The 26,630-nt window shown below is 56.6% G+C and overlaps 1 protein-coding gene and 1 long non-coding RNA gene across 4 annotated transcripts in view; one reads left to right on the forward strand and one right to left on the reverse strand.

Annotated features, from left to right (window-relative positions):
- Positions 1-8,137: 8,137 nt before the first annotated feature.
- On the reverse strand, positions 8,138-12,373 carry LOC133242199 (uncharacterized). Its single transcript, XR_009734811.1, has 2 exons — positions 12,271-12,373; positions 8,138-11,683 (listed from the first exon to the last, which is right to left on the reverse strand). It is a non-coding gene; the product is annotated as an uncharacterized LOC133242199 (long non-coding RNA).
- A 125-nt stretch (positions 12,374-12,498) lies between these two features.
- PPP2R3B (protein phosphatase 2 regulatory subunit B''beta) overlaps positions 12,499-26,630 on the forward strand; it is a 40,818-nt gene continuing 26,686 nt past the window's right edge. Inside the window, exons 1-2 of one of the 3 annotated variants that reach the window (XM_061408315.1) lie at positions 12,499-13,576; positions 14,448-14,513. In XM_061408315.1, coding sequence (XP_061264299.1) covers positions 13,238-13,576; positions 14,448-14,513 — 405 coding nt within the window. In that variant the 5' untranslated portion in view covers positions 12,499-13,237. The remainder of the gene's footprint in view (positions 13,577-14,447; positions 14,514-26,630) is intronic. The other 2 variants (XM_061408313.1, XM_061408314.1) reach the window with 2 other exon arrangements.

Genomic DNA, 26,630 nt, shown 5'->3' on the forward strand with positions numbered 1-26,630 from the left:
AGGGTCCCGGGGAACCCAGCCTTGGGAGCATCCTTCACCCCTGGACACAGCACAGTGCACAGAGGAACCCCATGGGCATCGACACAGACCTGCCGCTGCTGTTGTTCAGTCGCTCAGTCATGTCCCACTCTGCGACCCCACGGACTGCAGCACATAGGCTTCCCTGTCCTTCCCTGTCTCCTGGAGCTTGCTCCAACTCACGTCCATTGAGTGGGTGATGCCATCCGACCACCTCATCCTCTGTTGCCCCCTTCTCCTCCCGCCTTCAGTCTTTCCCAGCATCAGGGTCTTTGTCAATGAGTCGGTTCTTCGCATCAGGTGGCCAAAGGATTGCAGTTTCAGCCTTAGCATCAGTCCTTCCAATGAATATTCAGGGCTGATTTCCTTTAGGAGTGACTTGTTGGATCTCCAACACAAATTCAGGTTTTATTTCAAATAGATATCAAAGCAGATGCACCAACAGACAAGTAGTCTTTTGTTCCTTTGGAAAACAGATCACAGAAACACAGCCTCGTCATTGGAGATCAAAGGTACATGGGAATGCGTAAACGTCAGTGAACCGTTTGGGTTTTTTCTTCTTTTTTTCTGCCTCTTTTGGCTGTTCCATGCAACGTGTGGGATCTTAGTTCCCTAACCAGGGATCAAAACCTCTGCCCGGTGCAGTGAAGCACAGAACGCTAGCCACTGAGTCCCCAGGGACATCCTTCTTATTTTTTGGTAGAACTTTTTCACTTTAACACAACAATATATATGTTTTTAATATTTATTTTTAGTTGATTGATGACTACAATATTGGTTTAATTTCTGTCATACATCAACATGAATTAACCATGGGTGCAATATGTCCCCTCCCTCTTGAATCTGCCTCCCACCCCTCTAGGTTGTTACAGAGCCCCAGTTTGAGTTCCCTGAGTCACACAGCAAATTCCCACTGCTGTCTGTTTACAAATGCTGGTGCATGTGCATCCACGCTGCTCTCCGTTCATCTCCCCTCTCCCTCTTGTTCCCACCCTTGTCCGTGAGTCTGTTCTCTGTGCTGCTCTGCAAACAGCCTCCTCAGTACCATCCTTCTAGAGTCCATACCCACGGGAGTGTTCTCAGCCAAGCCTGACTCTGTGCGACCCCATGGACTGTAGCCCGCCAGGCTCCTCTGTCCATGGGATTCTCCAGGCAAGAATACTGGCATGGGTTGCCATTTCCTCCTCCAGGAGATCTTTCTGGCCCAGGGATGGAACCCAAGTCTCCTGTGTCTCCTGCATTGGCAGGTAGATTCTTTACCACTGAGCCACCAGGGAAGCTCTAGATTCCATACATATGCATTAAAAAAATAACGGTTATGTTTTGTCCAGGTTTATTACCGGCTTGAACAAAAAGCCCCCCCCCCCCGCTTTTTTTTGTCTCTGGAAGACAAAACAATTACGCTATGCAATTTGTGGTTCTTACCATGTGCAGGCCTGTGAAGTGCTAAAAAGGAAAAAAAAAAACCAAAAAAACACAGCACAAAGTAAGAGTTTAGGGTCAATTTCCCCATAGAAATCTGAGGGAAGGGTGCCAGTCTGGCCCTGCAAGCCTGTCATCAGTAACAGAGTTGATGCATCCCATCATAGTAGCTGATTGAAAAATTCTTTGTGTATCAAATAAGCCCTCACCCTTTTAGGAAGCAATGAAGCAGCTGCCGAGGATCTAGGACCCGTTTCCCTCCGGGGATCGGTCAGCGCTCTGCACCGCGGTCCTGCCTGCCTCTTTAAACTGCCGCCTCAGGGTTATGGCAGACTGGACTTAAACCCATCAGCGTTTGCTCTGCTTGAAGGGCAAGGGGAGGGGAAATGGGTTTCTGACGTCAGTGCAGGGGTCAGAAATCGGAATTGTGCGTCCTTGCTGGGATGAGGCTCCACGGTTCTGATACAGGGCAGTTTCTCTGTCTCTGATCCAGAGGAAAATAAAAACGAACTTCAGTAACAGGGATTCCATAACTGAGCCGGGAGCCTTGGGGCCAAGTGGTCCGACCACAGGATGCTTACCTTGCTTTTTTATAAAATTAATCACTTTATTTTTTATTCTCTTGGGCTCCACCATCACTGCAGACAGTGACTGCAGCCATGAAATTAAAAGACGCTTGCTTCTCAGAAGAAAAGCTATGGCCAACCTACACAGCATATTAAAAACAGAGACATTATTTTGCCAACAAAGGCCTGTCTAGTCAAGGCTATGGTTTTTCCAGTAGTCATGTATGGATGTGAGAGTTGGATTGTAAAGAAAGCTGAGTGCTGAAGAATTGATACTTTTTGAACTGTGGTGTTGGAGAAGACTCTTGAGAGTCCCTTGGACTGCAAGGAGATCCAAGCAGTTCATCCTAAAGGAACTCAATCCTGGGTGTTCATTGGAAGGACTGATGTTGAAGCTAAAACTCCAATGCTTTGGCCACCTGATGCGAAGAGCTAACTCATTGGAAAAGACCCTGATGCTGGGAAAGATTGAGGGCAGGAGGAGAAGGGGACGGCAGAGGATGAGGTAGTTGGATGGCATCTCTAACTCGATGGGCATGAGTTTGAGTAAACTCCGGGAGTTGCTGATGGACAGGGAGGCCTGGCATCCTGCAGTCCATTGGGTCACAAAGAGTCGGACACGACTGAACAACTGATCAACAATTGTATTTTTTGACTGTGCTGGGTGTTTGCTGCTTCGAGCAAGCTTTGTCCAGCGGGAGAGAGCGGTGGTGTCTCCTGTTGCGGAGTGCGGGCCCCAGGTATGCAAGCATAGTAGTCGTGGCACTCGGGCTTGGTTGTGCCCACGGCATGTTGGATCTTCCCAGATCAGGGAGGGAACCGGAGTACCACCCTGCATTGCCAGGCGTGTTTTTAGACACTGCGCCACCAGGGAAGTCCCAGGGGGACCCTTTTGAGGTTATCATCCCCTCAGGGCTCCCAAGCCCTGGATGTGGACACATCAGCCCGTCTTTCATCAGCTCAATGCAGGAAGCCTGGAGAGTGAACATGTCAGCCAGGCTAGGAATCCCTCGGCCGTCTGCCGCTCGAACAGCAGAACCGCCCGGCTCCAGCCTTCCTCCAGCTGCCGTCCCGAAATAGCCCTGCCCAGGCCGCCCAATATCAGGTGTCGGGCAGGGAGGCGTGTGGACACATGTCCCCTGCACGCTCCCGGGGGATGTTTTTAGACCGTCAGAATCTGGTCCACTTGTCCTGCGGCCAGAAATAAACTCTCCCACTCAGATGGGCGAGGCGTCCGGGAGACGTGGGCCAGGCAACATGTGGTCCCCCCACCCCCCGCGCTGTAGAGACGCTGGACACAGCCCGGCACGGCACCCTGTCCACGCCTGGACCCTCACTGGCCGCCCTCCGCAGGCCCTCACTGGCGTCGTGTGTCTGCGCGTCTGTTTTTGCTGCTCGGTCGTCAAGTCGTGTCCAGCTTGCTTCAAGTTAACATCATCGTTGTGAAATGAATGGCATTCAGCTGGAGGGAAATTATAAAAATACACAACAGTTCCTTAAATGAACTGAAGTGCTTGTGGTTGTCCTGTTCTTCAGTCGTTCAGTCGTGTCCGACTCTTGGCGACCCCGTGGACTGCAGTGCGCCAGGCCTCCCTGTCCATCACCATCTCCTGGTGTTAACTCCGAGTCACGTGCATTGACGCAGTGGTGCCATCCAGTCATCTCGTCCTGTGTCACCCTCTTCTCCTCCTGCCCTGACTCTTTCCAAGCATCGTGGTCTTTTCCTGTGTGTGTCTACCATACTTATTAAAAATGCCTTCATTCATTTCGGACAGTGCTGGGTCTTCATCGCCGGGCATGGGCTTTCTCTAGTTGTGCTATGCTTAGTAGCTCAGTCGTGTCTGACTCTCTGCGACCCCATGGGCTGTGGCCCACCAGGCTCCTCCATCCATGGGCTTCTCCAGGCAAGAATACTGGAGTGGGTTGCCATGCCCTCCTCCAGGGGATCTTCCCAACCCAGGACTTGAACTCATGTCTCTCAGATCTCCTGCCTTGACAGGTGGGTTCTTGACCACTCCAGCCACCTGGGAGGCCCCTGGAAGGCCTCCAGCGCACCCTGTTTCATGAGCTGAAGGACCAGACCAGCCATTCTCCTGGCACTCAGCGTCCACGTGGGGCTCCGTCCTCTGAACTCTGACAGCACAGTCCACCTGACTGCACCCTCATTGGCACCATAAGCATACGCTACTGACCTGCAGCCCTTGCCAGACAAGCAGCTCGGAGCTGCAGAAGGCACTTGGTTGAGGCCTCCTTGGGGGCGGTTATCACGTTCAAGGGGCCAGGGCTCCGCCTCCCCCTCGAGAGCACGGGTGGGACACAGTCTTCCCCGTGGACTCAGACCCTCCAGGTGGGGGACCTTCAAGGGCTGGTGGGTGCAGCCTGCTGAACACATGCAGTGATGAAGACCCCCTGCCTGTGATGGGCGGACTCTAGTTTTTAATGAGAAAACCTAATTGCTAATCAGGGCTTCCCAGATGGCTCAGCAGTAAAGAACCCAGCTGCCGATGCAGGAGATGCAAAAGACTCGAGGTCCATCCCTGGGTCAGGAAGATCCTCTGGAGGAGGAAAGGGCAGCCCACTTCAGTATTCTTGCCTGGAGCATCCCCTGGACAGAGGAGTCTGGTCAGCTACAGTCCATGGGGTCACATAAAACTGGACACAGCCGCGTGACAGAGCACACAGCATCTATGTGTGTATGTATCGTAAATCTATCATCTATGTATCACCTACATTTCCGTCTAATCTATCATTTATCCGTGTATCTCTAGTCTATATATCCACCCACTGCATGTGTGTGTCTATGACCTACCTATCTGCTTATCTGTCTATCGTCTGTCTGTCTACCACCTATTTCCCTTTCATCTGGTGTCTGGAAGGAAACTCAAGCTCAATACGTGAGTTAGTTTTCAAGGATTCCAACATCCACCACGCCAGTGCGTCCGCATAGAAAGCATTTGACTGATTTGGGCAACGTGGTCTGGCTTGGGTTTACAGAGAGTCAAAAACACAGCCCCAGTGAGTAAACCAATTCCTCTCTGAAACCCAGGCTTCCCTGTTGGCTCAGACAGTAAAGAATCCACCTGCAATGCAGGAAATGTGGATTCCATCCCTGGGTCAGGAAGATCCCTTGGAGAAGGGAATGGCAACCTACTCCAGCATTCTTGTCTGGAGAATCCCATGGACGGAGGAGCCTGGCGGGCTGTAATCCATGGGGTCACAAAGAGTTGGACACGACCAAGCAACGAACACTTCTCCTGACGCACAGATCTAATTCTGCCCTAGTCCTGGTGGCAGGACAGTTCGGCAGAGAAGTTGAGACAGCCAAAAACAAGACCCGTGTTGACCCCTGGTCACCCTGACGATGGTGATGGGACAGGCAGTGGAGGGGCTGGTCTTCAGCTCCCACTGACGGCGTCCGCTCTGTGTGACCATCAGTGGTGCCACTGGCTCTTAAAGAGCACCTGCAAGGAAGAGTTTGCTTCCCATGCTGCCAGGACAGCCCTTGGGGAGACGGAGGAAGACACTTGCCGACACCACGGAACTATCTAGTCTCCTCCCGAGCATGGCCCCGCACACCCAACACCAAACTCCACATTGTCAGCAGAACCCACGCGGGCTCCGCATCCCCCTGCTCCTGGCAAAAGCCCACCCAGCGCCCGGGGCGCCTCTGTCCTCTGAGAGCCTCACTGCCACAGCCGCTCAGCGCGGCAGCTGCAGTTCACGTGTGGTTGTCACTTCCTGAAATGTGCTGGGATGTAACCTCTGGGGCACGCACGCGAGCCCTTAAAATAGCGCAACTTATGTGCTGCCAAACACCAGCCTGTTGCCAGCTGTCCCCTCCCCAAGGCTCCTGGTGGGTGGGGGACATGGTAGCCCAGACAGCCACCTCCTCAGCCTTGGGGGTGGTGGCCAGAGAAGGACCACGGTGTCCGGGCAGACTCGCCTGAACCGTCTGTCACGAGACACCGAGTGTACTGTTGAGTACAGTCGTTGTGATGTCTGCTCGCAGCCAGGCTCCAGGCTGACGAGCTGTGTTCAATCCCCGCTGTCCCCTACTGTGTGGGCTCCCCGGGGCCAGCAGACACCTGCTAAGTGGACACCTTAAAAGCAAGGTATCCATCCTCCCCCAGCCCTGGAGACCAGACATCTGAGCTCAAGGGGTCCCAGGGCTGAGCCCTGTCCAGAGGCTCCAGGGGAGGGTCCTTCCCGCCTGTTTCGGCTTCTGGGGGCTCCAGGCGTCCATTCCTGGGCTGGTGGCCGCCTCCCTCCTGTCTCTGCCTCTGTCTCCACGTGGCTTCTCCTCTGTGTCCGTGTCTCTCCTCTTCTGTGTCTTATAAGGACCCTGTCCCTGGGTTTAGGGCCACCCCCATCCAGGAGGACCTCATCTCAGACCCTTCACTCCATCACAGCTGCAGAGACCCTGCTTCTTCATAAGGCCCTGTGCTGAGGTTCTGAGAGGCTGATGAGGAAGGAAGGGGAGGAAAGGGCACCACTGAGTGCGTCTGGGCCCCTGGGCCCTGTGGGTCCAGCCCAGTTCCTGGACTTCTCTGAAGACCTTGCTTCCCCATCGGTCTGCACAAGGACGGTGCTGACCCCCTTTTGTATCAGGGGCCCTGTGGGCATCACAGGTGTCTCAGCGAGACTTTGGGGAAAAGTTAAGTCTTCCTGCTCTAAACGCCTCCCAGGAAGGCACGTCCCCTCCCGAAGCCCCTCCAGTCCCCCCTCTGTGCACCCCAAATCTCTCCCAGCAGTGTGTCCGGCATGGTGACCAAGGAAGAAACACACTAAACACCGGCTTTTGCAGCATAAATAAGACAGTCCCAACGCGTGTGCTTTCCTAGGACAGGTAACCATAGCGCACAGCCCAGGTCCCTCGCAGGCTGCGAATCTCTTCATTTTTAGCACAAATTGTCTACCCCAACACTCTCCTGTGCCCAGGAATCCCTGTCCTGCCTCCCGTGTTGGGATGGGCCAGCATCTGATGGTTCAGGCTGTCCATCCTGTGAAAGTCCACCCTTGTCTGTATAAAGTGGGGCTTCCCAAGTGGCTCAGATGGTAAATAATCCACCTGCAGTGTGGGAGACACTGGTTCAATCCCTGGGTTGGGAAGATCCCCTGCGGGAAGAAATGGCAACCTACTCCGGTATTCTGGCCTGGGAAATCCCACAGATAGAGGAGCCAGGCAGGCTGCAGTCCATGGGTTCGCAAATAGTGGGATACATGACTGAGCAGCTACGCACACACTCTAATGTGTCTGCAGTTCTGTGTCTCCTCCAGGGCCCTTGGAGTCCTTAGGAGATGCGTCGATATCTTGCATGACCCACAGTGAAATTCGCTCAGTCACGTCCAACTCTCTGGGACCCCATGGACTGTACCTGCCAGGCTCCTGTGTCCACGGGATTCTCCAGGCAAGAATACTGGAGTGGGTTGTTACGCCCTCCTCCAGGGCGTAAGCCCCCCTCCTCCAGGGGACTGTCCCCACCCAGGGATGGAACCTGGACCTCCTGCACTGCAGGCGGACTCTTTACTGTCTGAGCTTCCGTGACCCACAGCTCACACTCATTTCCCACGGGGACATCCGTCTTGTCCGTGGATGCTGGGGCAGGCGGCCCCTGCATTTCCACACCCTCTTGTATATCAAGTCGTAATCTGTGACCAACCGTTTTCCCCACCCCAAGACGGAGCTCTCATGGGTCCGATGACAGGAGGACGCGGGGCCGTGCGCTGTAATGCGAAATTCCGCACTTTGTGGGGACGTGCAATCCACTTCATTATTTCCTGCACTCCAGCCACGCGTCCTGCGGTTTCATTACCTGCCCCGGACACATTTCCATACTCCATCCATTACCCTGACCTGTTCACAGTGCTGAATATTCAGATTAAACCGCAGCTGTTTCCCCATGAATAAGGAATTGGATTCGATTCTATCACACACACATAGACAGAGACGGACAGTCTCTTGGGACAGGAAATTGAGTTGAAGGTGGCGGAAGGCAAGTCAGAAAATTTTATTATCCAAATACCAAAGTCTTTTCTGTATCATCAAAAAACCTTGAAATGGAGCTGGGGGCAGGGAGGGGAGGGTGAACCGGCGGGGCTTGTCAGGGAGGTAATTCAGAGCACACATGAAACCCTAACAAGAGCATTTACTGACGGACTTTTTGTTGACAAACAGGTGGCAGTGAGGGTGGGGGAACCAGCACAGAGGGGCATCTGTCTGGGGTCCCCTTCGACGTGTGACCCAGGTGAGCAGTGATGGAAGGAGCCCGGCGCCGTCTGAGGCCGCTGCCCGCAGGCCTGTCCTCTTCCTGTCCTCTGGAGTGCCTGCTCACTCAGTCGTGTCTGACTCTGCGACTCCACGGACTGTAGCCCACCAGGCTCCTGTGTCCATGGGATTCTCTAGGCAAGAATACTGGAGCGGGTTGCCATGCCCCGCTCCAGGGGATCTTCCCGCCCCAGGGATGGAACCCGGGTCTCATGTCTGCTGCACTGGCAGGCGGGTTCCTGACCACCAGCACCTCGCGGGAAACCCCTTAAGGCTATTAGTCATCCTTAAAGACTCTGCTTCAACAGCACTGCCCCATTCCCAAGCCTGTCCTCTCTCCCTATGTTTCTCTGTCGTCTTTCTGCATCATACCATGTAATTGAACGCTGAAGTATCTAAGTAAATGATTCCCCTCTCCCATGCCATTACACTACCAGATCTCCGAGATCATGGACTGTGTTATTTATCCACATTCTTGGGCATGTAGCACACACTCAGATGACCCAATGTTAGCCCATTTAGTTATGCCACGTCCCAGCATAACAAACTGTCAGTAAATTAAAAGACGAGGGACCGAGAGAGTCGGTAAGCTGAGGGTGAGAAGTTACAACTGATCACAACCGTGACCGCCCCTGGACAAACAAAAAGAACAGAACAGGGCAGGGTCAAAGTCCCTTAATAGGTCAGGGTCCTGGGTCCACGCTTACAATGGGTATACTGAATGGAGACCATCATTGGCTGTGTGGACAGTTTCATTAGAAACACTACAAAACCAGGAACACACGTAACTTCTGTAAAACTCGTTCATGTGGATAAAAGGGCAGGTTATTTGCACGCTCCCCAATCTTTTTTTAGAATTTTTATCTTATACTAAAATTTTGCAATTTTCAAATTTTATTTTAGAAATTGTTTTTTATTTTTAATTTTATGCTAAAATTTGGGATTTTTCAAATTTTATGCTAAAATTTGGCTGGAACAGGGGTGAGTTCATGTCATTTTTTCTATTTCATTCAACATTCTTATTCTTTGGATGCTTATCAAAATGCACACTAACCAAAAAAGATTAGTTTTTAAAATTTTTTTAATTTCCACACCATACTGCTTGTGGAATCTTAGTGCCCCAACTGGGGACTGAAACCACAGGGGTGAAGGCACCAAGTCCTTACTGCCAGTTGCTGTTGTTCAGTCACTAAAGTCGTGTCCAACTCTTTTTCACCCCATGAACTGCAGAACGCCAGGGTTCCCTGTGCTTCACAATCTCCCAGGGATTGTTCAAACTTATATCCATTGAGTCAGTGATGCCATCCAACCATCTCATCATCTGCCATCCCCTTCTCCTGCCTTCAATCTTTCCCAGCATCAGCGTGTTTTCACACAACAGGTGGCCAAAGTATCTGAGTTTCAGCTTCAGCATTAGTCACTACTTCCAATGAATATTCAGGACTGATTTCCTTTGGGATTGACTGGTTTGATCTCCTTGTAGTCCAAAGGACACTCAAGAGTCTTCTCCAACATCATGGTTCAAAAGCATCAGTTCTTCAGAGCTCAGCCTTCTTTATGGTCCAAGTCTCACATCCATACTAGACTACTGGGAAAGCCATAGCTTTGACTAGATGGACCTTTGTCGGCAAAGTGATGTCTCTGCTTTTTCAGATGAGATGGCAAGTGCCAATTTGTCCTTGGCTTCTAGAATCTTCCTCTTCACCCCCACCCTCTGCCCTGAGACCGCCGGCCACCCCTGGGAGGCAGATGCAGCCAGCAGAGCTTACACTTCTATTATCAGCAGGGTCCTGCCCCCGCTTAGCTGTGGCTGTGCCCATCCCAGACCCCAGCAGCCTCCAGCTCACAGCACCTCTCTGTCCCCTGGGGCAGGCTCCCGCCCCACCGCACAGACTGAAGGAGGTTCTGTTTCCCTCCTGGAGTTTGTTAATGTTCTGCTGGCAGACGCACAGGCCTTGCAGACCCCAGGGTATAAAGCCGTCTTGTGCAGGGACTGAAAAATCCCATCCCCCCCCAAACACACACAAAACCACACGGATGAGTGGCAGCTCATTTACAGACCCAGAGTGAAAAGCCTGTTTGTGCTCTGAGAAGATGTCTATGTGTGATAAATGCAAACAGAAACACGTATTAATATTTGCTTCCCTCCAGAACTGACATGGGCTTCCCTGGTGGCTCAGATGGTAAAGAATCTGCCTGTAAGGCAGGAGACCCGGGTTCGATCCCTGGGTCAGGAAGATCCCCTGAAGAAGGAATGGCAACCCACTCCAGTATTCTTGCCTGGAGAATCCCATGGACAGAGGAGCCTGGGGGACTAAAGTTCATGGAATTGCAAAGAGTCAGAGATGACTGAGTGACTAACACTTTCACAGAACTGACAACGTGCACACACAAGCATCAGCTTCCCAACTGCACAGGATTCCCGTGTGGTGGCCCTCTCGTGACCCAGGATACTCCCGTTTTTATCTTTAGCCACACAATGTGGACAGAACACCGTCTGTGGTATCGGCCACACAATGTGAACGGAACATCGTCTGCCGTATCGGTAACCAAAGGATGTCGAGGCCGCCAAGCCCTTGGCTGCTGCAGACACCCCAACGGTGCACCCTGAGGGTTTTAGGATGAAGAAAAACAGAATTCTGTACACCGGACAGTGCGCTCTGTTGTGTCTCACATATTCTAAACAGCGTCCCCAGCAAGTGTGAGGTTCCAGCCACGGGGGGGAACACTGAGAGCCCAAGGTGGGCTTCGTCAAGGACGAGGGCTGTGGGTCTACAACAGCATCAACTTGGATATAAATATTTTCCCTTTCTCAGGACACACAGGCTCATCCTGTCATTAATTCCTACAGAATGCAATGGAATGGTATTTCCTCAGTCGTGTCTGAGTCTTTATGACCCCATGGACCGTAGCTCTCCAGCCTCCTCTGTCCATGGAATTCTCCAGGCAAGAATTCTGGAGTGGGTTGCCATTTCCTCCTCCAGGCAATCTTCCCGACCCAGGGATAGAACTCAGACTTTTAGATTTTCCCACACATAGAAAAGCGCTAAATTCATTAACTTGTAATGTCTGGTTTTCTTTAAATTACTGTCATCTTTTGATGTTCTAATCTTCTTTTTTGTTGCAAAAAACCCTATATATCACGGCCCTTCCTTTATGTCTTCTGAAAAGTCCCTCAGAAAGATCTGAGAGGATACCTCCTGAGCTTAAGTCTTCAGCAAGTCCTCAAATTAAAACACAATTCTCAGCTTTGAGATGGTGTATTATTATTATTATTTTTTTGATCCCTGGGTCGGGAAGATCCGTTGGAGAAGAAAATGGCAATCCACTCCAGTACTATTGCCTGGAAAATCCCATGGACAGAGGAGCCTGGTAGGCTACAGTCCATGGGGTCGCAAAGAGTCGGACACGACTGAGTGACAAAAGAAAAAGAATTATTTTTTTCAGTAGACAAACACAAAGTATGCGATCATTACAAACAAAATCACAATTTAACAAGAGTTATTTAGCCGATGGCTCAGAAGTAAACCACCCCTGAAAGGCCAGCTTGAAAGCAGTTACACGCCTCCAATGCATCATTAAGATTTAACACACTTAACGTAATCGCGACCCTTGCGGTTCGAAGGGGCCCGTTTATCTAAAAGAAATTGCACTGGCCTCCGACCCCGCCTTGCGCTCGCTCCCGCGGCGCGCGTGCCCGCTCCCGCGCTCGGCGGGCACGCAGAGCATGCTCCCCCTGTAGCCCTTCGCCTCCAGGCACACCGCCCTGCCCCCGGGTCGCTCCCAGCGGGCACGCACTGCGCATGCTCGACCGACAGGCCTCCCGAACGCCGCCACTACAGACACGCACTGCGCCTGCTCGACCACCCCCCCCCCCAACCCGCCCCCAGCCAACTACCCGCGCGTGCCCCTCTCGACGAGCTCTCACCGCGCATGCGCGCAGTTCTGCGAGCGGTTGGGGGAAGCCAGGGCGTCTAGCTGGCGCGGGGCCACACCCACCAAAAGCCTAAGAAGTAAAAGGCCTCGAGTCTGGTGCCCGCCACCCCTCGCCCCCGTCCACAGTCCAGCTCCTGAGTGCCCTCCGGTGCGCCCACGCGCCCTGCACAGCGTCCGGCTCACCAAGGCGCCCCGCACTGCCTCGGGGCGTTGACGGGCGGCGCCGTGTGATGACGCCACGCGTCGCGTTGACGCACGACTGAGGAGACCTTCTTTGGGCGCTCGTCCCGGCGCGCCCGTTTTGAAGCTGCCCTGAGTTGGGCGGGTTCCCCCGCGGTCGGACCGTCCGCCTCAGCCGGGACCTCGAGTCTGCGCAGCACCCCGCGGCGGGGCTTCGCCTCACCCCTGACCTCCTGAACTCCGGGCCCGCGACCCCCACCAGGCCGGGCGTCGTATTCCGCGAACCCTAGGCCCTCGACCCTCACCGGGCCGGGCGCCGCCTCACCCCTGACCTCCTGAACCCCGGGCCTGCGAAACCCACCGGGCCGGACCAGTTCCTCCCCGAACCCGGGGCTCGCGGTCCCCGCCGGGTCCCTGCCTCCTCACCAGACCCCAGGACCCCCACCGGGCCGGACCTCCTCTTCCCCGAACCTTGGGCTCGCCACACTCGCCGGGCCAGGCTGTCTCCTCATCAGACCCCGGGACCCCCTCCGGGCCGGCGCCGCCTCACCCCGGACCCCAGGACCCCAGGCCCGCGACCCCCACCGGGCCGGGCCTCCTCTTTCCCGAACCCCGGGCCCGGGCCCCCCGCCAGGTCGCTGCCTCCTCACCAAACCCCAGGAGCCCCTCGGCCAGGTTCCCGTCTTTTGCCCCGGGGCCCTTGACCCCCACTGGCTCGTGCCCTCAGGGGCTGGTCGCCGGCCCCGTGTGTGGTCCATTCAGGCCGGACGTGGGTCCCGGCTTCAGGCACCTGTGCGCGAGGAAAGAGGGGTGGGGGCGTCCCTCGGGAAGGAGGGCCCGAGCCCCGGAGATGCCGCCCGGCAAGGTCCTGCAGCCGGTCCTGAAGATGAAGGTGGACGAGCTCTTCCTGTGCTGGCTCAGCGAGTCCAGCACGCAGGCGATGCTCCGGGACTGCTTGCGGAGGATCCAGATGCCCGCGAGGGCCGAGAGGGGTGCGGGAGACGCGGAGCAGCCGGGGCCCCGGCTCGCAGCCGCTGCCCCCGACCCCGCCTGGAGGCCGCGCGAGTGCGAAGGTCCCGGGGCGCCCGGCCCGACCCCAGCGTCCACCGCGCTTCCAGTGGGAGCCGCTTCCAGTGCCAGGAGTGGGCCGCCGGTTCGAGGGCCTCGACGATCCGGAGGGACGAGAGTAGTAAGTTCCTCTTGCTTCTGCTGACGCCTGCGAAGGTAACTGGGGGGTTCCCACCGACATATGGCTGGGGGTGGCCGAGGCAGGTGGAGGAATGTCAAGCGTGCTAACCGCTTGAGTGTGTAGGCTGTCTCCTTCAGTGACCAGTGATCAGTTCAGTCGCCCAGTCGTGACCGACTCTTTGCAACCCCATGGACTTTTGCACGCCAGGTTTCCCTGTCCATCACCAACTCCGGGAGCTTGCTCAAACTCATGTCCATCCAGTCGGTGATGCCATCCAACCATCTCATCTCCTCCCTTCGCCCCCCAAAAAGTCCTGCCCACTGAAAAGTACTGTCTTCGACATCTTCCACATTGATCATGTTTTTGGAGTTTGTTTACAGTTGGTTTTAGTTATGCATGCATGGCTGCTTTTTTTCCTGCTCTGCTTAGTTTGTGAACGTTGACATTTTATCCCAGATTCGTCTGCTTTTGTCCCTGAGTTTTGACAACAGGGCTTCCCTGGTGGCTCAGATGGTAAAGATCTGCCCACAGTGCAGGAGACCTAGGTTCATTCCCTGGGTGGGGAAGATCCCTGGAAAAGGAAATTGTTACCCATTCCAGTATTTTTGTCTGGAGAATTGCATGGACAGAGGAGCCTGGTAGGCTACAGTCCAAGGGGTCACAGAGAATCTGACATAACTGAGGGACTAACAGTTTTTCTACAATAAGGACAGTTGGACAGCAGTGCCTATACGAGTAAAGTGCTTCTGTGCTGGTTAAATATAATAAAGTGTCTCCAGGTGTTTATGGAAAACACATAGGGGGAATCAAAAGAAGAAGAAAAAGAGTGGTGGGTGCATATCGCTCCCCTTGTTGTCGTTTTGATGTTTAGTCGTGTCGCACTCTTCAAGACCCAGGGGACTGTAGCCCGCCAGACTCTGTCCATGGGATTTTCCAGGTAAGAATACTGGAGTGGGTTACCATGCCCTTCTGCAGGGGAGCTTCCTGATCCAGGGATTGAACCCTAGTCTCCTTCCTCTCCTGCATTAGCAGGCGGGTTCTTTACCGTTAGTGCTGCCTGGGAAGCCCAGATGCACTGAGGGTGGCTGTAAATAGACAGGAAGCTGTGTTGCTCACCTCCTGCTGTGCAGCTTGGCTGCAGACTGGTACCAGTCCACGGCTCAGGTGTTGGGGACCCCTGCTCTTGACGTCTTGCCTCAGCCTCCCCCCCCCCCCGCCCCCCCGCTAAAATGAGGAGGTGGCTGTGTGAGGAGAGCCAGGGCTTGGAGAGCTGCCTGCAGTAGTGACAGTCCCCCGTCCTCCCGCCAACTGCCTGGTGCTCTTACTGGGATCCCCGGAACCTCCCGTGGTGAGCCGTCCACGTTGTCACTAGGTGTGTTTTGTGACACAGCCCAACAGACATCACTGGAAGATGAATTCCTGTGTTTTGTGACCCCATAAATTGTGTGAGTCCCCCTGGGACTGGAACTGTTTACAGAAAACTTGAGGGGGGAGGCTTTGACGCCTGAGAAAGACCTCATTTATGCATGGCAGGCAGAAAGCCACAGAGTGTGGGCGTGAATCCTCAGGCCAGAGTGGTGTTTCCCCAAGAACAGGTTCATGCACTGTGCTGCCTGGGGCCGTGGAGACACCAGCTTCTGCCTGGAAGGATGCGACGGGGCTCGGCGGTGGGGCTGGAATAGTCGGGGGGTGGGCGGGCGTCTGTTGAATGAAAGAAGTGCTGATGGGGGCGGGTAAGACTGAAGACCCCTTCTCTGGTCTGCAGTTTCCATGACCAGATAGAGTAAGTCACCATGAGGACCCAGATATTGGTTTTTTGTTTTAAATATTTGCTTATTTTTATTTATTTATTTGACTGCACCAGGGTCTTACTTGTGGCCTGTGAAATCTAGTTCCCTGACCGGTGATCGAACCCAGGCCCCCTGATTTGGGGGCCCAGAGTCTTAGCCACTGGGCTACCAAGGAAGTCCCCTGAGGACCCGGTTTTGAGGGAAAGCAGAATGACTCTCTCCTAACTGTCCCAAGAGGTTTCAAAAAGGAATGACAGGGACCTGCCTGGTGGTCCAGTGGTTGGCTCCACACTGCCAGTGCAGAGGGCACAGGCTCCACCCGTGGTCAGGGAGCTAACAGCCAACATTCTGCTGCGGCCAAAAAGAACTGTTGATGGACCTTGTCTGGGGCCTGAAGGTGGCTTTAAACATGTCTTGGTGAATGTGGAGTTTTTGGCTTCAGTTGAATTTTGAGAGGCCAGTAACCCAAAAAGGACTGTTGTCATTGGGATAAAATGATAAGACTTCTTTGACCCCAAGAAATGGATAATTAGTGTTAGGAAAATGTTCCTACGTATAATGCTATAAGAAAAGTTCTGAGTTTGTGTTCTCTAAGAGCTAGTAGGAAGTGAAGAAACCTCATGTGGAGCTTTCCTGGTGGCTCAGTGGTAAAGAATCCACCTGCCGATGCAGGAGACACAGGTTCGATCCCCGAGTTGGGAAGATCCTCTGGAGGAGGGCACGGCAACCCACTCCAGTATTCCTGCCTGGAGAATCCCATGGACAGAGGAGTCTGGTGGGCTGCAGTCCATGGGGTCACAAAGAGTCGGACACGACTGAGCCAGTCAACAGCAACATAAGGCCTCTGTGTAGAATCTGCATGCAGCTCTTTTGTGAGACTTATATTTTCACATATTTCTCTTCAGTCTTTGTCCCATTTTGTTGTTGGTTTAACATGTCTTTTGAACACAAAAAGCTGTTTTTTTTTTAAATTATATCAATTTCATTCTTTCATGGTTCTTATGTATTGCATCCAATCTATGAAACGTGTGAGTCTCCCAGGCTGTCATGGTTGCCTTTTGTTTTCCTCCTAAAACATTCCTGGTTTTCCCTTTTGCGTTTAGAGTTCTGATCCATTTCTCTTCAGTTTCTGTGTGTGGTGTAAGATATCCAGGTAACCAGCCGTCTTTGAAGTCTCTCTTTTCTTGCAGAGCTGCACTGTGAGTCACATTGTTGAAAATCAGTCAGCCTTGTGCATATGGGTCTGTTTCCCGATCTCTGATCCCGTGATCTGTGTTTGAAGTCTCACTCTGCAGCTCTTTGGGGGTGAACCTGTGGAAAGCAAGTGGTGTACGGCCAACCCAGTTCTTTTAAAACGGTCTGAGATTCTCAGATGTTCTCTGACCTCAGGCTGTCCTAATGTTCTCATCTGCGTGTAACCCTGAGAATCAGCTTGTCAGCCTCCACAGGAAAGCCTGTTGGAGTTTTGACTGGGGCTGCGTTGAGTCTGTAGATCAATCTGGCACCACTAATACCTTAAAAATGTCCAGTTTCCCAGCCCACGGCTCCGGATATCTTTCTGTCTTCTTGCATCTCATCATTTTCCGTCAGCGACGGTGCATGCGTTCCAGTGCTTTGCCCCTTGGTGAAATTTGTTATCTACTTGTTTAGACATTTAGTGCTTTGCTTCTGTTTGTAGATATGGGGTGTCTAGTTACCTGGTGATTTGACTTGACCTGACTCAGTACTGGTTTAGTCCTGGTGTAGGGTCATGGTTTAGCCCTGGTTTAGGGCTCTGGTTCAGTCCAGGTCCAGTCCATGTTCAGTCCACGTTCAGTCCAGATTAAGCTTCCTCACCTCCTGGGACTGCCTTCTGCCCTGGGGGAAGGTGCGGGGTCCCCATGAGACGGAGGAGGGGCACAGGGTCCCATAGGGTGATGCAGGGTCTCATGAGAACAGGGCATGCAGGGTCCCCGTGAGGAGGAGGGATGCAGAGTCCTGTGAGGAGGAGGAGGCGCACGGGGTCCCCTAGGAGCTAGGTGTGGGGTCTCTGAAGAGAAGAGGGGAAGCAGGGTCCCCGTGAGGAGGAGGGGTGCAGAGTCCTGTGAGGAGGAGGAGGCACACGGGGTTCCCTAGGAGCTTGGTGTGGGGTCTCTGAAGAGAAGAGGGGAAGTGGGGTCCCCGTGAGGAGGAGGAGGCGCACGGGGTCCCCTAGGAGCTTGGTGTGGGGTCTCTGAAGAGAAGAGGGGAAGCGGGGTCCCCGTGAAGAGGATGGGGGCACGGGGTCCCCTAGGAGCTTGGTGTGGGGTCTCTGAAGAGGGGAAGCGGGGTCCCTGTGTGGAAGGGGGGCATGGGGCCCCCTAGGAGGGTGATGCCGGGTCTCGTGTGTGGGATCTCTGAAGAAGGCTTTCAGAGTCTGCTCGAGGATGTGGCAGCGGCTGGTGTCCATCAGGAGGTGGTGGCCGCTGCTGCTCCCTAGATGTGGGGGTGCCTGTGGCTGAGGGGTTCCCTGCGGCTGCAGGGCCCCAGTGCTCCCCTGGGCGGAGGCCCTGTCTGACCGAGACCTGGGCCGTCTGCACCCCCACCCTGTGGCTGGGATCCCCGTTCCTGTGTGTGCGCTGTGGTGAGCTTTGAGGCGGCGCCCTGGTCGACAGCGTCAGGTGGCCCGCATCCTCCCGGTCGGGGCACGGGCAGAGCGCCAGGGCCGTGCAGGGCACTTCCGCGGCGTCCTTGCTGGTGGAGAGGCGCTGGCTTAGTTTAGGGAGATGAGGCGCTTTCCCGTCAGCCTTCACAGGACTAGGAAAGCTGTTCACACAACTCGTCTCGTCTTACCCTGGGCCCCGAGGCATCCAGGGCTCTGGGCCAGGGCGCACCGTCTGAGGTCTCTTCTACAGCTGCAGGGGTCCAAGCACCCGCCAGCTCTCCCAGGACGCTCCCCACGGTCAAGCGCCCGGCCCTCCTCCCGGGTCCTCGCTGAGCGCTGCTCCCGGACCGTGGGGCCTCGTGCTGTGTCAGGTGGACCCTGGCCCTGGCTCTGGCCCCCAGCTCTCGGATCCTTGCGCCGAGGACGTCCAAGCTCAGTCCTCACGAGCACCTCGTCTCTTCTCATCTCAGCAAAGGCTCAGTCTCTTACTCGTGTCCGACTCTGTGCGACCCCACGGACTGCAGCCCTCCAGGCTCCTCTGTGCATGGAATTCCAGGCAGGAATACTGGAGTGCTTTCCTGTTTCCTCCTCCAGGGCATCTTCCTGACCCAGGGATCGAACCCAGGTCTCCAGCCTTAGCAGGCGGGTTCTTTACCCTGAGCCACCTGGGAGGCCACTGCGGTCCCAGGAGACGCCTGTGGAGTAACGGCTGCGTTTTAAGGCTCAGCAGCATCTCTGACTGCTTTGAAAATTTGTTTATTTTTAATTGGAGGACAATTGCTTTACAATATTGTGTTGGTTTCTGCCGTACATCACCGTGAATCAGCCATAGGCATACACGTGTCCCCTCCCTCTTGAACCTCCCTTCCACCTCCCTCCCCATTCCACCCTTCTAGGTTGTCACAGACCCATTTCTCTTTTCAAGACCCCGTCAAGTGGTGTTCCAGAGGGTCTGCACCGTGGGTGTTCCCTGCCTGAAAGCAGCCCAGGGTTCCAGCGACCCATCCCTGGCGGGCACCTGACCGGCCCCTGTCCATAACACGGCTCTCTGGCGGCACCTCTGGGGCTTCGTCACCATTTCCCAGGTGACCTTCTTGTCCTCAAGCATCTTCTCTGCTGGGGTGTGTTTTCGGATGCGCTTCTGGTTTACACATGGGTTGATTGCTTTTTCTCGTTCAGTTGGCAAGTTCTGTGTCTGTTCTGGGCACAACTGCTCTATTTATCACTATGGGATTTGCAAGCTGTCTCTCTAGCAAGTGACTTGTCGTAGGTTGCATCTCTTCCACCAGTTTCACATGCGTGCTAAGTTGCTTCAGTCGTGTCTGACTCTCTGTGACCCCATGGACTGTAGCCCGCCAGGCTCCTGTCCGTTGGATTCTCCAGGCAAGAATACTGGAGTAGGGTGCCATTTCCTTTTCCAGGGGATCTTCCCAACCCAGGGATCGAACCTGAGTTTCCTACATTGGCAGGTGGATTCTTTGCCACTGAACCATCTGGGAAGCCTAGCACAGAACACCGTGATTTGATATTTCTGTACATTTCAACAAGTCTGTGATTCCTCACTGTACAAAGACATGACTGTAATAAGTGACCATGTTCCCGACACTATATTTTTAAGCTTTTTTTTTTTATCTTGATGTGGACCGCCTTTTAAAGTTTTAATGAGTTTGTCACAATATTCCTTCTGTTTTATGTTTTGGTTTTTGGCCCCCAAGGCAGACTGGCAGGGCCGTGCCTGCATCGGCAGTCTCCGAGCCCCCGGTGCCCCTGCTGACATCCTGAAATGAGAAGTCTGTCCCGAGCACGGGCCCCCCCAGCATGCTGTTGGGGGCCTTCCTGCGTGTTGTGAGCGGGTCTGACAGGGCAGGCCTCGGGCACCGTGACCTCACACCACATGTGATGGCGCCGTGGCCACTGAGTGGTACACACTCTGCCCCAGACTGTCCCCGTGTCTGCAGAATGGGGGATGTGGGGGTCGGCCGCCGAGCCCCGAGCCCCTGAGGATGTTCTGGGAACAGGAGGACGGAGCGGGGCCGAGAGAGGGGCAGAGGCAGAGGACAGGCACACGACAGGGGTCCTGAGCAGGAGTTTGGGGCAGGTGACGCTGCAGCCGGAAGAGGCTGCATCCCTGTGATTCCCGCTGGGGGCACTCAGGACGGGCGGAGCACGGATACAGGGTGGATGGATGGTGCTGGGGAGGGGGCGTGAACCGGCTGAGCCCACGGACTCCAGGGCAGGGGCTGGGGGAGGGACCTCCCTGGCTGTCCCGTGCTGACACCTTCGTCTCCAAGGCAGCGAGTACAGGTTCGATTGCTGATCTGCGGGTTCGATTGCTGATCTGCGAGCTAAGGTCCCACATGCCCCGGGGCCAAAAACTGAAAACACGAAGCAGAAGGAATGTTGTAACAAATTCATTGAAAACTTTAAAAAGTGGGCCACATAAAAAATACTATTTTAAAATCTTAAAAAACGTACAGCCCCCAGGGCAGCAAGCCTGCTGAGTGACACCGCAGTGGTGGCAACACAGCGCTGTGCCTTTGTCTGAACGGACCCTCAGGGTGTGCAGGACCAGACGCACCCTGGGGAGACTGCGAGTCTTCAGGGCAGCCTTATCTGCGTGGGTTCCTCACCGCAGTGATGTGGGCTCCTATTTCTAACAGACGCAGTGCCCCGCTCAGGCTGTTCCTGACAGGGGAACCTGGGCCCTGCAGGCGGTTCTGGACTTCTGCCCTCTGTTTCTGTGAGACAAACACGGCTGGAAAAAAACGAGCCCCAAACCCGAAGTCCGTTAGAGAGACAGGAAGAGGGTGGGTGAGTGAAGAGGCTCCTGACCCCCAAGGCCATTTCCCCAGACAGCTCTGTCCCGGGGCAGGGAAGGGTGAAGGGACATGCGTCCCTGGGGTCCTGCGATGTCAGGGGTGGGACCCTCAGGCCAGGGGTAGACTGCATGTGTGTCCGTGTCCGGGGGGCGAGGGCGGGGAGACCCGCCCAGAGCGGGCCTGGCTCTGCGGGGAGTCCACCCCCACGTCAGGGCCCGGGTTCCCTTTTCAGGGTTCCCAGTACATGGCGGTCTGAGTCGGATTCTGTTCCTCCCCGTGTTCTGGTTCTCATCACGCTGTGCACCTGTGTACACGCCGGAATGCGGTAGAACCCTCGCTTGCACCCGCACCCCGAGTTTTCACAGGAGATAGTGTACAGGTTGAGTGAACATCTTCCCAACTGGTGGTTCAGAGGGTAGAGAACGCGCCGCCAGTGTAGGAGGCCTGGGTTTGATCCCTGGATGGGGAAGATGTCCTCGGAGAACGAATTGGCCGCTCACCCCGGTATTCTTGCCTGGAGAATCCCACGGATCGAGGAGCCTGGCGGGCTACAGTCCATGGGGTCGCTCAGACAGGACTGAGCAACAAACACTTTCACTGTTTTGTTTTTTTTCCCCCTACACTCCTAAGTGCGCGTGGGTGGTGACCTCCAAAGCCCTTCTTTTGCCGCCAGTTTCCCAGGGAACAGCTCTTGGGCCGCAGGCGGGCTGTGGGCCCGCGCGTCTGGGCCGCTTGCTCTGTCGTAGGTTCCAGCTTAGCCCTGGGCTGGCTGACGGCGTCCGGAGAGAAGGCCGGGTCCCTCCCGGGGAGCCCGCGGGCGGCGGGCCTCGGCGGCCTGTCTGCGGGCTGAGCAGAGCAAGGGTCGGGGGTGGGGGACGGGGGGCGGCCGCCTCCCTCCTCGCGCAGCGGGCTGGCCCGGGGCGGGCGTCCTGCGCTTCGTCCAACGCTCGGTCCGGCCCGGGGCGGGCGCCCTGCCTCTGGCCTGCCCCGCGGAGCGCAGCGGGGCCCGGGGAGGGGCCGCCCGCCGCCTGCTAGCCGCGCCTCCCCTGCCCGCGCTGTGCGCGCCCGCCCCGCCGGAGGAATGCGCGCGCCCGGGGTCCGGCCCCCAGAGCGCCGGCCGGCGACGCATGGAGCGCGCTGAGCCCGGCCGCCTGGACCGCCCCGACCCCGCCGGCCCCGGCCAGCCGCAGCCCCGCGAGCGCACCCGGCCCGGGCCGCGGCGGCCCACGCGAGCCGACATGCGGCTCCGTGACCTCTCCCTGCGCCAGGACCCCGACCTGCGGCAGGAGCTGGCCTCGCTGGCCCGCGGCTGCGACTTCGTGCTGCCCTCGCGCTTCAAGAAGCGGCTCAAGGCCTTCCAGCAGGTGCGGGCGCGGGGCTGCTGCGTCCGCTCAGCCCCGGAGAGGTCGGGGCGGGGGGCTACCCGTGCTGGGGGGTGGGGGCTTCACCTCTGCCCGGGAACAGCGGCCCTGCGCGCGGAGAGCAGGTGTGTGGCCCGTGAAGTTCGTTGGGACAGCCGCTCTGAAGCGAGGCGCCCACAGCTCCTTTCTGGGAGATTCAGCCGCAAGGACCACGGTGCCTGGAAAACGCCTGCGGAGCGGACTGAACGGGCTGGGGAGGCTTTAGCTCTGGCTCCGCAGGCGCACAGGCAGCCTCCCCGCGTGGTCGGAGCACAGCGCCCGTCGCAGTAACGCAGTGCTCTCAGGACCGAGCGCGGTTTGCTGCGAGCGCGTGTGGAGTTTGAGCGCTTTAGAGGAAGCGCATCGCTCGTTGGTTTCAGCAGGCACTCGGCTTTTAAACTTCTCGGTGCTTCTCCCCCACGGGCACAAGAGCAAAGCCGGTCTCTCTCTGCCTGGGCCTCGTCTGTGGTTTATAAAGTCGAGTAAAGGGACCGGGGCATGTAGAACCCGCGGCCACCCTGGGGTCTTCTGGTAACGGCAGGTTCTGCTGTCAGGGATGTTTGGCACTGTGAATCGCTTGTATTTTCTCCCAGGCGAGGAGTTAAGGTCATCTGGTGGCCTTAAGAAAGCAAAAAGTCGCCGAATTACATACCGGCCTGTCTGGGGTGGGAAAAGCTTGCTTCCTGTTGGTACTTTAAATCGAGTTTTTCCCCATCCTGGGACTATGTCTGAACTTTTAGAGAGCTATTGGGCCTTCTTTTTTCTGTCTGACAGCTGTCTTTCTAACGTGTGAGCTTTGGTCTGCGAGTGGGTGACGCTTGTAAATCGGTGCCCCGTTTGGGCAGGAAAGTCTGTTCAGACTCCGAGTGTGAGATCAGATGAGGCTGATCTCGTTTTACAGACGGAGGGGCACGTCTGCTGGTTGCTGTTTATGTGGTACACAGTAGTGCTGGGGTGTCCCCGGATCGGGGAGCCCTCCGCCGGTGGTGGCCAGGCCTTGATGTTCGTCAAGGGGGAGGGGAGGGGAGCCCTGGCTACAGGCAGGAGCTGCAGGAAAGCCTGATTTTCCCAGGACAGCTGTGCGTCTTATCCAGTCACTCAGGCCTTTCAGAGGAAGCAGTTTCAGGTTACAGAAAACACATCCCGGCGATCTTTCCTGGGAATGAGGGCGCCTGCCCTGGGCAGTGAGTGCTCTTCAGGTGCAGAATTCAGCTCTTGAGAGGGGAGTGTCCTGGGGACAGTGTTGGGGAGGGGAGCTCCCCTGGCTGGCTTCTGGTTTCACCTCTCGGTGTTTGAGTGTGGACTCCAGACATATCCTTGGGGGAGCTGCAAACCTCAGGGTGTGCGGAGATGGGGTGAGGAGGGGATGGTGGGGGCCGTGCATGTGGAGATGGGGTCTGGAGGGGGATGGTGGGGTGTGTGTGGAGATGGGTGAGGAGGGGATGGGGTGAGGAGGGGATGGGGTGAGGAGAGACGTGATGGTTGGGGGTATGAGGGCTGTGGCGGGGGTGGTGAGGGTGTGTGGGCCTGGAGGGCATGTGGAGATGGACTCGGTGCTTCACACATGTGCACCTGCAGCTTGGTGCAGCCGTGCTGGGTTCAGGGCCACAGGAACGTATGCAGTGTGGCTGTTGTGTTTTGGGGGTGAGGCTCTCCTCTTCCTGCAGAGCCCTCTTCCTATCCAGCCCCTACTTGTGGACGTCCGGGCCAAGCGCACGCTGAGCAGCCCTCAGGCCCCCAGCTTGTCCTCCGTGGCGGCCCTCAGCGCGTGTCCCAAGCCCACGAGAACCCCGCCCGGCTGTGCCGCCGCCCCGTCCAAGCTGGGTGCTGGCCTCCATCCCTGGGACTGAATCTGGGGCGCAGCAGGCCCTGGGATGGGCTCCCCCGCCCCCCTCCTCCATCCCTGGTCCTGGTCCTGGTCCCGCTCTCACCCATCCAGCTTCCCTGTGGGCCCTTCAGGTGGACGCAGGGGCCCCACGGAGGGGAGACCCTGGTGCCGTGACAGTCCAGGCTCCCCTCCCCTCCCTGTGCTGACAGCCTAACCTGCAGACTCTGCCCGTGTCAGGCCCCGGGGGGTCACATCACTGTGCAGGGTGCCCCTGAGTGTGCCCCCTTGGTCTGCACTCCTGGGACCCGGGGGTCAGACGTGGTCCCCACGGTCCTGGCCCATGGACTTGGGCCCTCGGGCTGCTCCCCAGCTCCACACCCCAGCCCTGCTTCCTGGCTCCGTGGGCCGCACAGTCCTCTGCCCAGGGGCGCACATGTTCTCATCTGTTTGTGGGTCCATCAGTGGGCCCTTTGAAGTCCTAGTTGGCCCTCCCCAGCCTCTCCAGCCTGTGCGGAGGGTTCCCAGGCTTGGAGGAGGAGAGGCTCCGGCCTGCAGGGCCTCCCAGCCTGGTGCTGCCCTCCGCTGGGTGCCTCTGCCGCCTGTGTCCCCACACCCGGGTCTCTGCTCCAATGGGGCCCTTGCCGGCTGCGCCCCGCGTGCTGACCCGCCCCCGGCCCTGCTCCGCTCGCCCCGCGCCCCTCCTGGGTGCTTAGACCCATGGTCATCCCCGCCGGCCCAGCGTGCGCCCTCTGTCCGCGGAGACGCCGACCGGCTGAGGACGCGCTAGAAGCCGTGCCGGGAGGGGGCGCTGGGCTGCTCCCGAAGGCGGGCACTGTCCCCGGTGTGGCCGCTCCCGCCACACAGGGGCGCCTCGCTCTCCACGAGGCCGTGTCTTGTCCTGTTCGCGGCTGCGCGTGTCCCGAGGGCCGCTGGCGTCTCTGGTCTCCGCAGTCGCCACCAGGGAGCGCGGGTGTCCGCATCGCGACAGAAGTTGCCGCCGGCAGCAGGTGCCGTGCTGACGGCCGACAGGGAGGCCTGGGGCGGGGGCGGGGCGAGGCCGGCGCCCCTGCTCTGCGGGCTGCTTAGGGGGCCCAGCCCCACTTGGGAGTCCTCTGTGTGTGTGCATGTCTCTCTCTCACCCACACAGATGCACGGCTGTGCCCCTTCCGCCTTCGTCGCGGACGTCCAGCCGGCAGCACCGAGCTCAGGGCGCCGTCCTCCGCCGCTTCTCTCCGGCCCTGGGGAGCCCCGCTCGGCCGGACGCGGCCCCTGCGGCGCCCTGTGTGCTGGCGAAGGGCGCCTGTCCCGCAGCTGTGCCGGCCGCGCTATTTATGGCCCAGAGATAACTCTAAATCTCCCCGTGTCCGCACCCGGCGCTTCTGTTTTCCCGTCGCCTGGCCCTGCCTGCCTGCGCCGCACTTCCCTGCTCCGGGGCTTGGTGGGCGCTGAGGCCACGCCGGGGCAGCGGTCAGCTCGGGGTCGGCGGCGCCGCCCGTGGTGGACCCCAGCGCGGTGTCCCGACCTCTCTCTGGAAGTCCAGGCCCCCAGCCCACTCTGGGCGTGAACACAGCGGTGCCTGCCTTCTTCCCATCGCTGTTGGCCGCTGTATCTCTTTCCACTTAAGTTTCAGCTGTTGTGTCCTGAGACCTTATGCGTGTGTCTTATAAATAACCCTTTTTTGTTGTTGTTGTTTGATCTTCCTGTTTTTTACAGTTAACTTGATTTGAGTTTACTTTTGGCTGTGCTGGGTTGCTGCGCGAACTTTTCTCTAGTTTTGGTGACCAGGGGCTGCTCTCTGCCTGAGATGTGCAGCCTTCTCGTGGCGGTGGATTCTCCTGTTGCAGGGCATGGGCTCTCGGGGCAGCTGGGGAGTCGGGCTCAGTAGCTGTGGCTCCCGGGCTCTGGAGCGCAGGCTCAGTAGTGGTGGCGCACGGGCTCAGTTGTTCTTCAGCATGTGCGATCTTCCCCGGCCAGGCATTGAACCCACCTCTCCTGCGTTGGCAGGTGGGTTCTTGACCACTGAGCCACCAGGCAGGGCCTCCGACCTTTGTATTTCTAACTGGAACGTTTAGTTCACGTACATGACTTTGAGTCTGTTCTGGTTTGTGTTGTATTCTCTGCGTGCTCTCCTTTGCCTGTTTCCCTTTGCAGTGCTTCCCACCAGGTCACTGCTCAGCTGACAGTGTCATTTTTGTAGGAACTGAGTTAATCCATATCTTTATCATCCAACTCAAAACTCTCACACACTTCCATTCTATCTCCCTTGCGTTGTATGCTGTCATCTTCTTGGGAGTTTTCAGAAAGAAGTAAAATGGTGTTCTTATGACTGATTTCTCTGGTGGATGCGTGTGGAGTTAGCCAGGTAGGCACTGCTCTCCCCCCGCACCCTGTCTTGTAGTTCACATTTTCCATCTGGGGGCGCTTTGCTCCCCACTGACGTGCACGCCTCAGCGTCGCCTGGGCCAGCTGTCTGTTGCACGCTCACTTTGGCTTTCTGTTCTCTTTGGGTCGTTAAAACATCTCAGTGTTCACGTCATGTGACAGCCACCTCCTCACAGGTAGAAGGGGACAAGGTGGGCAGTGTCTTCCTCTGG

Source organism: Bos javanicus, chromosome X (genome assembly GCF_032452875.1).
Source record: "Bos javanicus breed banteng chromosome X, ARS-OSU_banteng_1.0, whole genome shotgun sequence".
Lineage (NCBI taxonomy): Eukaryota > Metazoa > Chordata > Mammalia > Artiodactyla > Bovidae > Bos > Bos javanicus.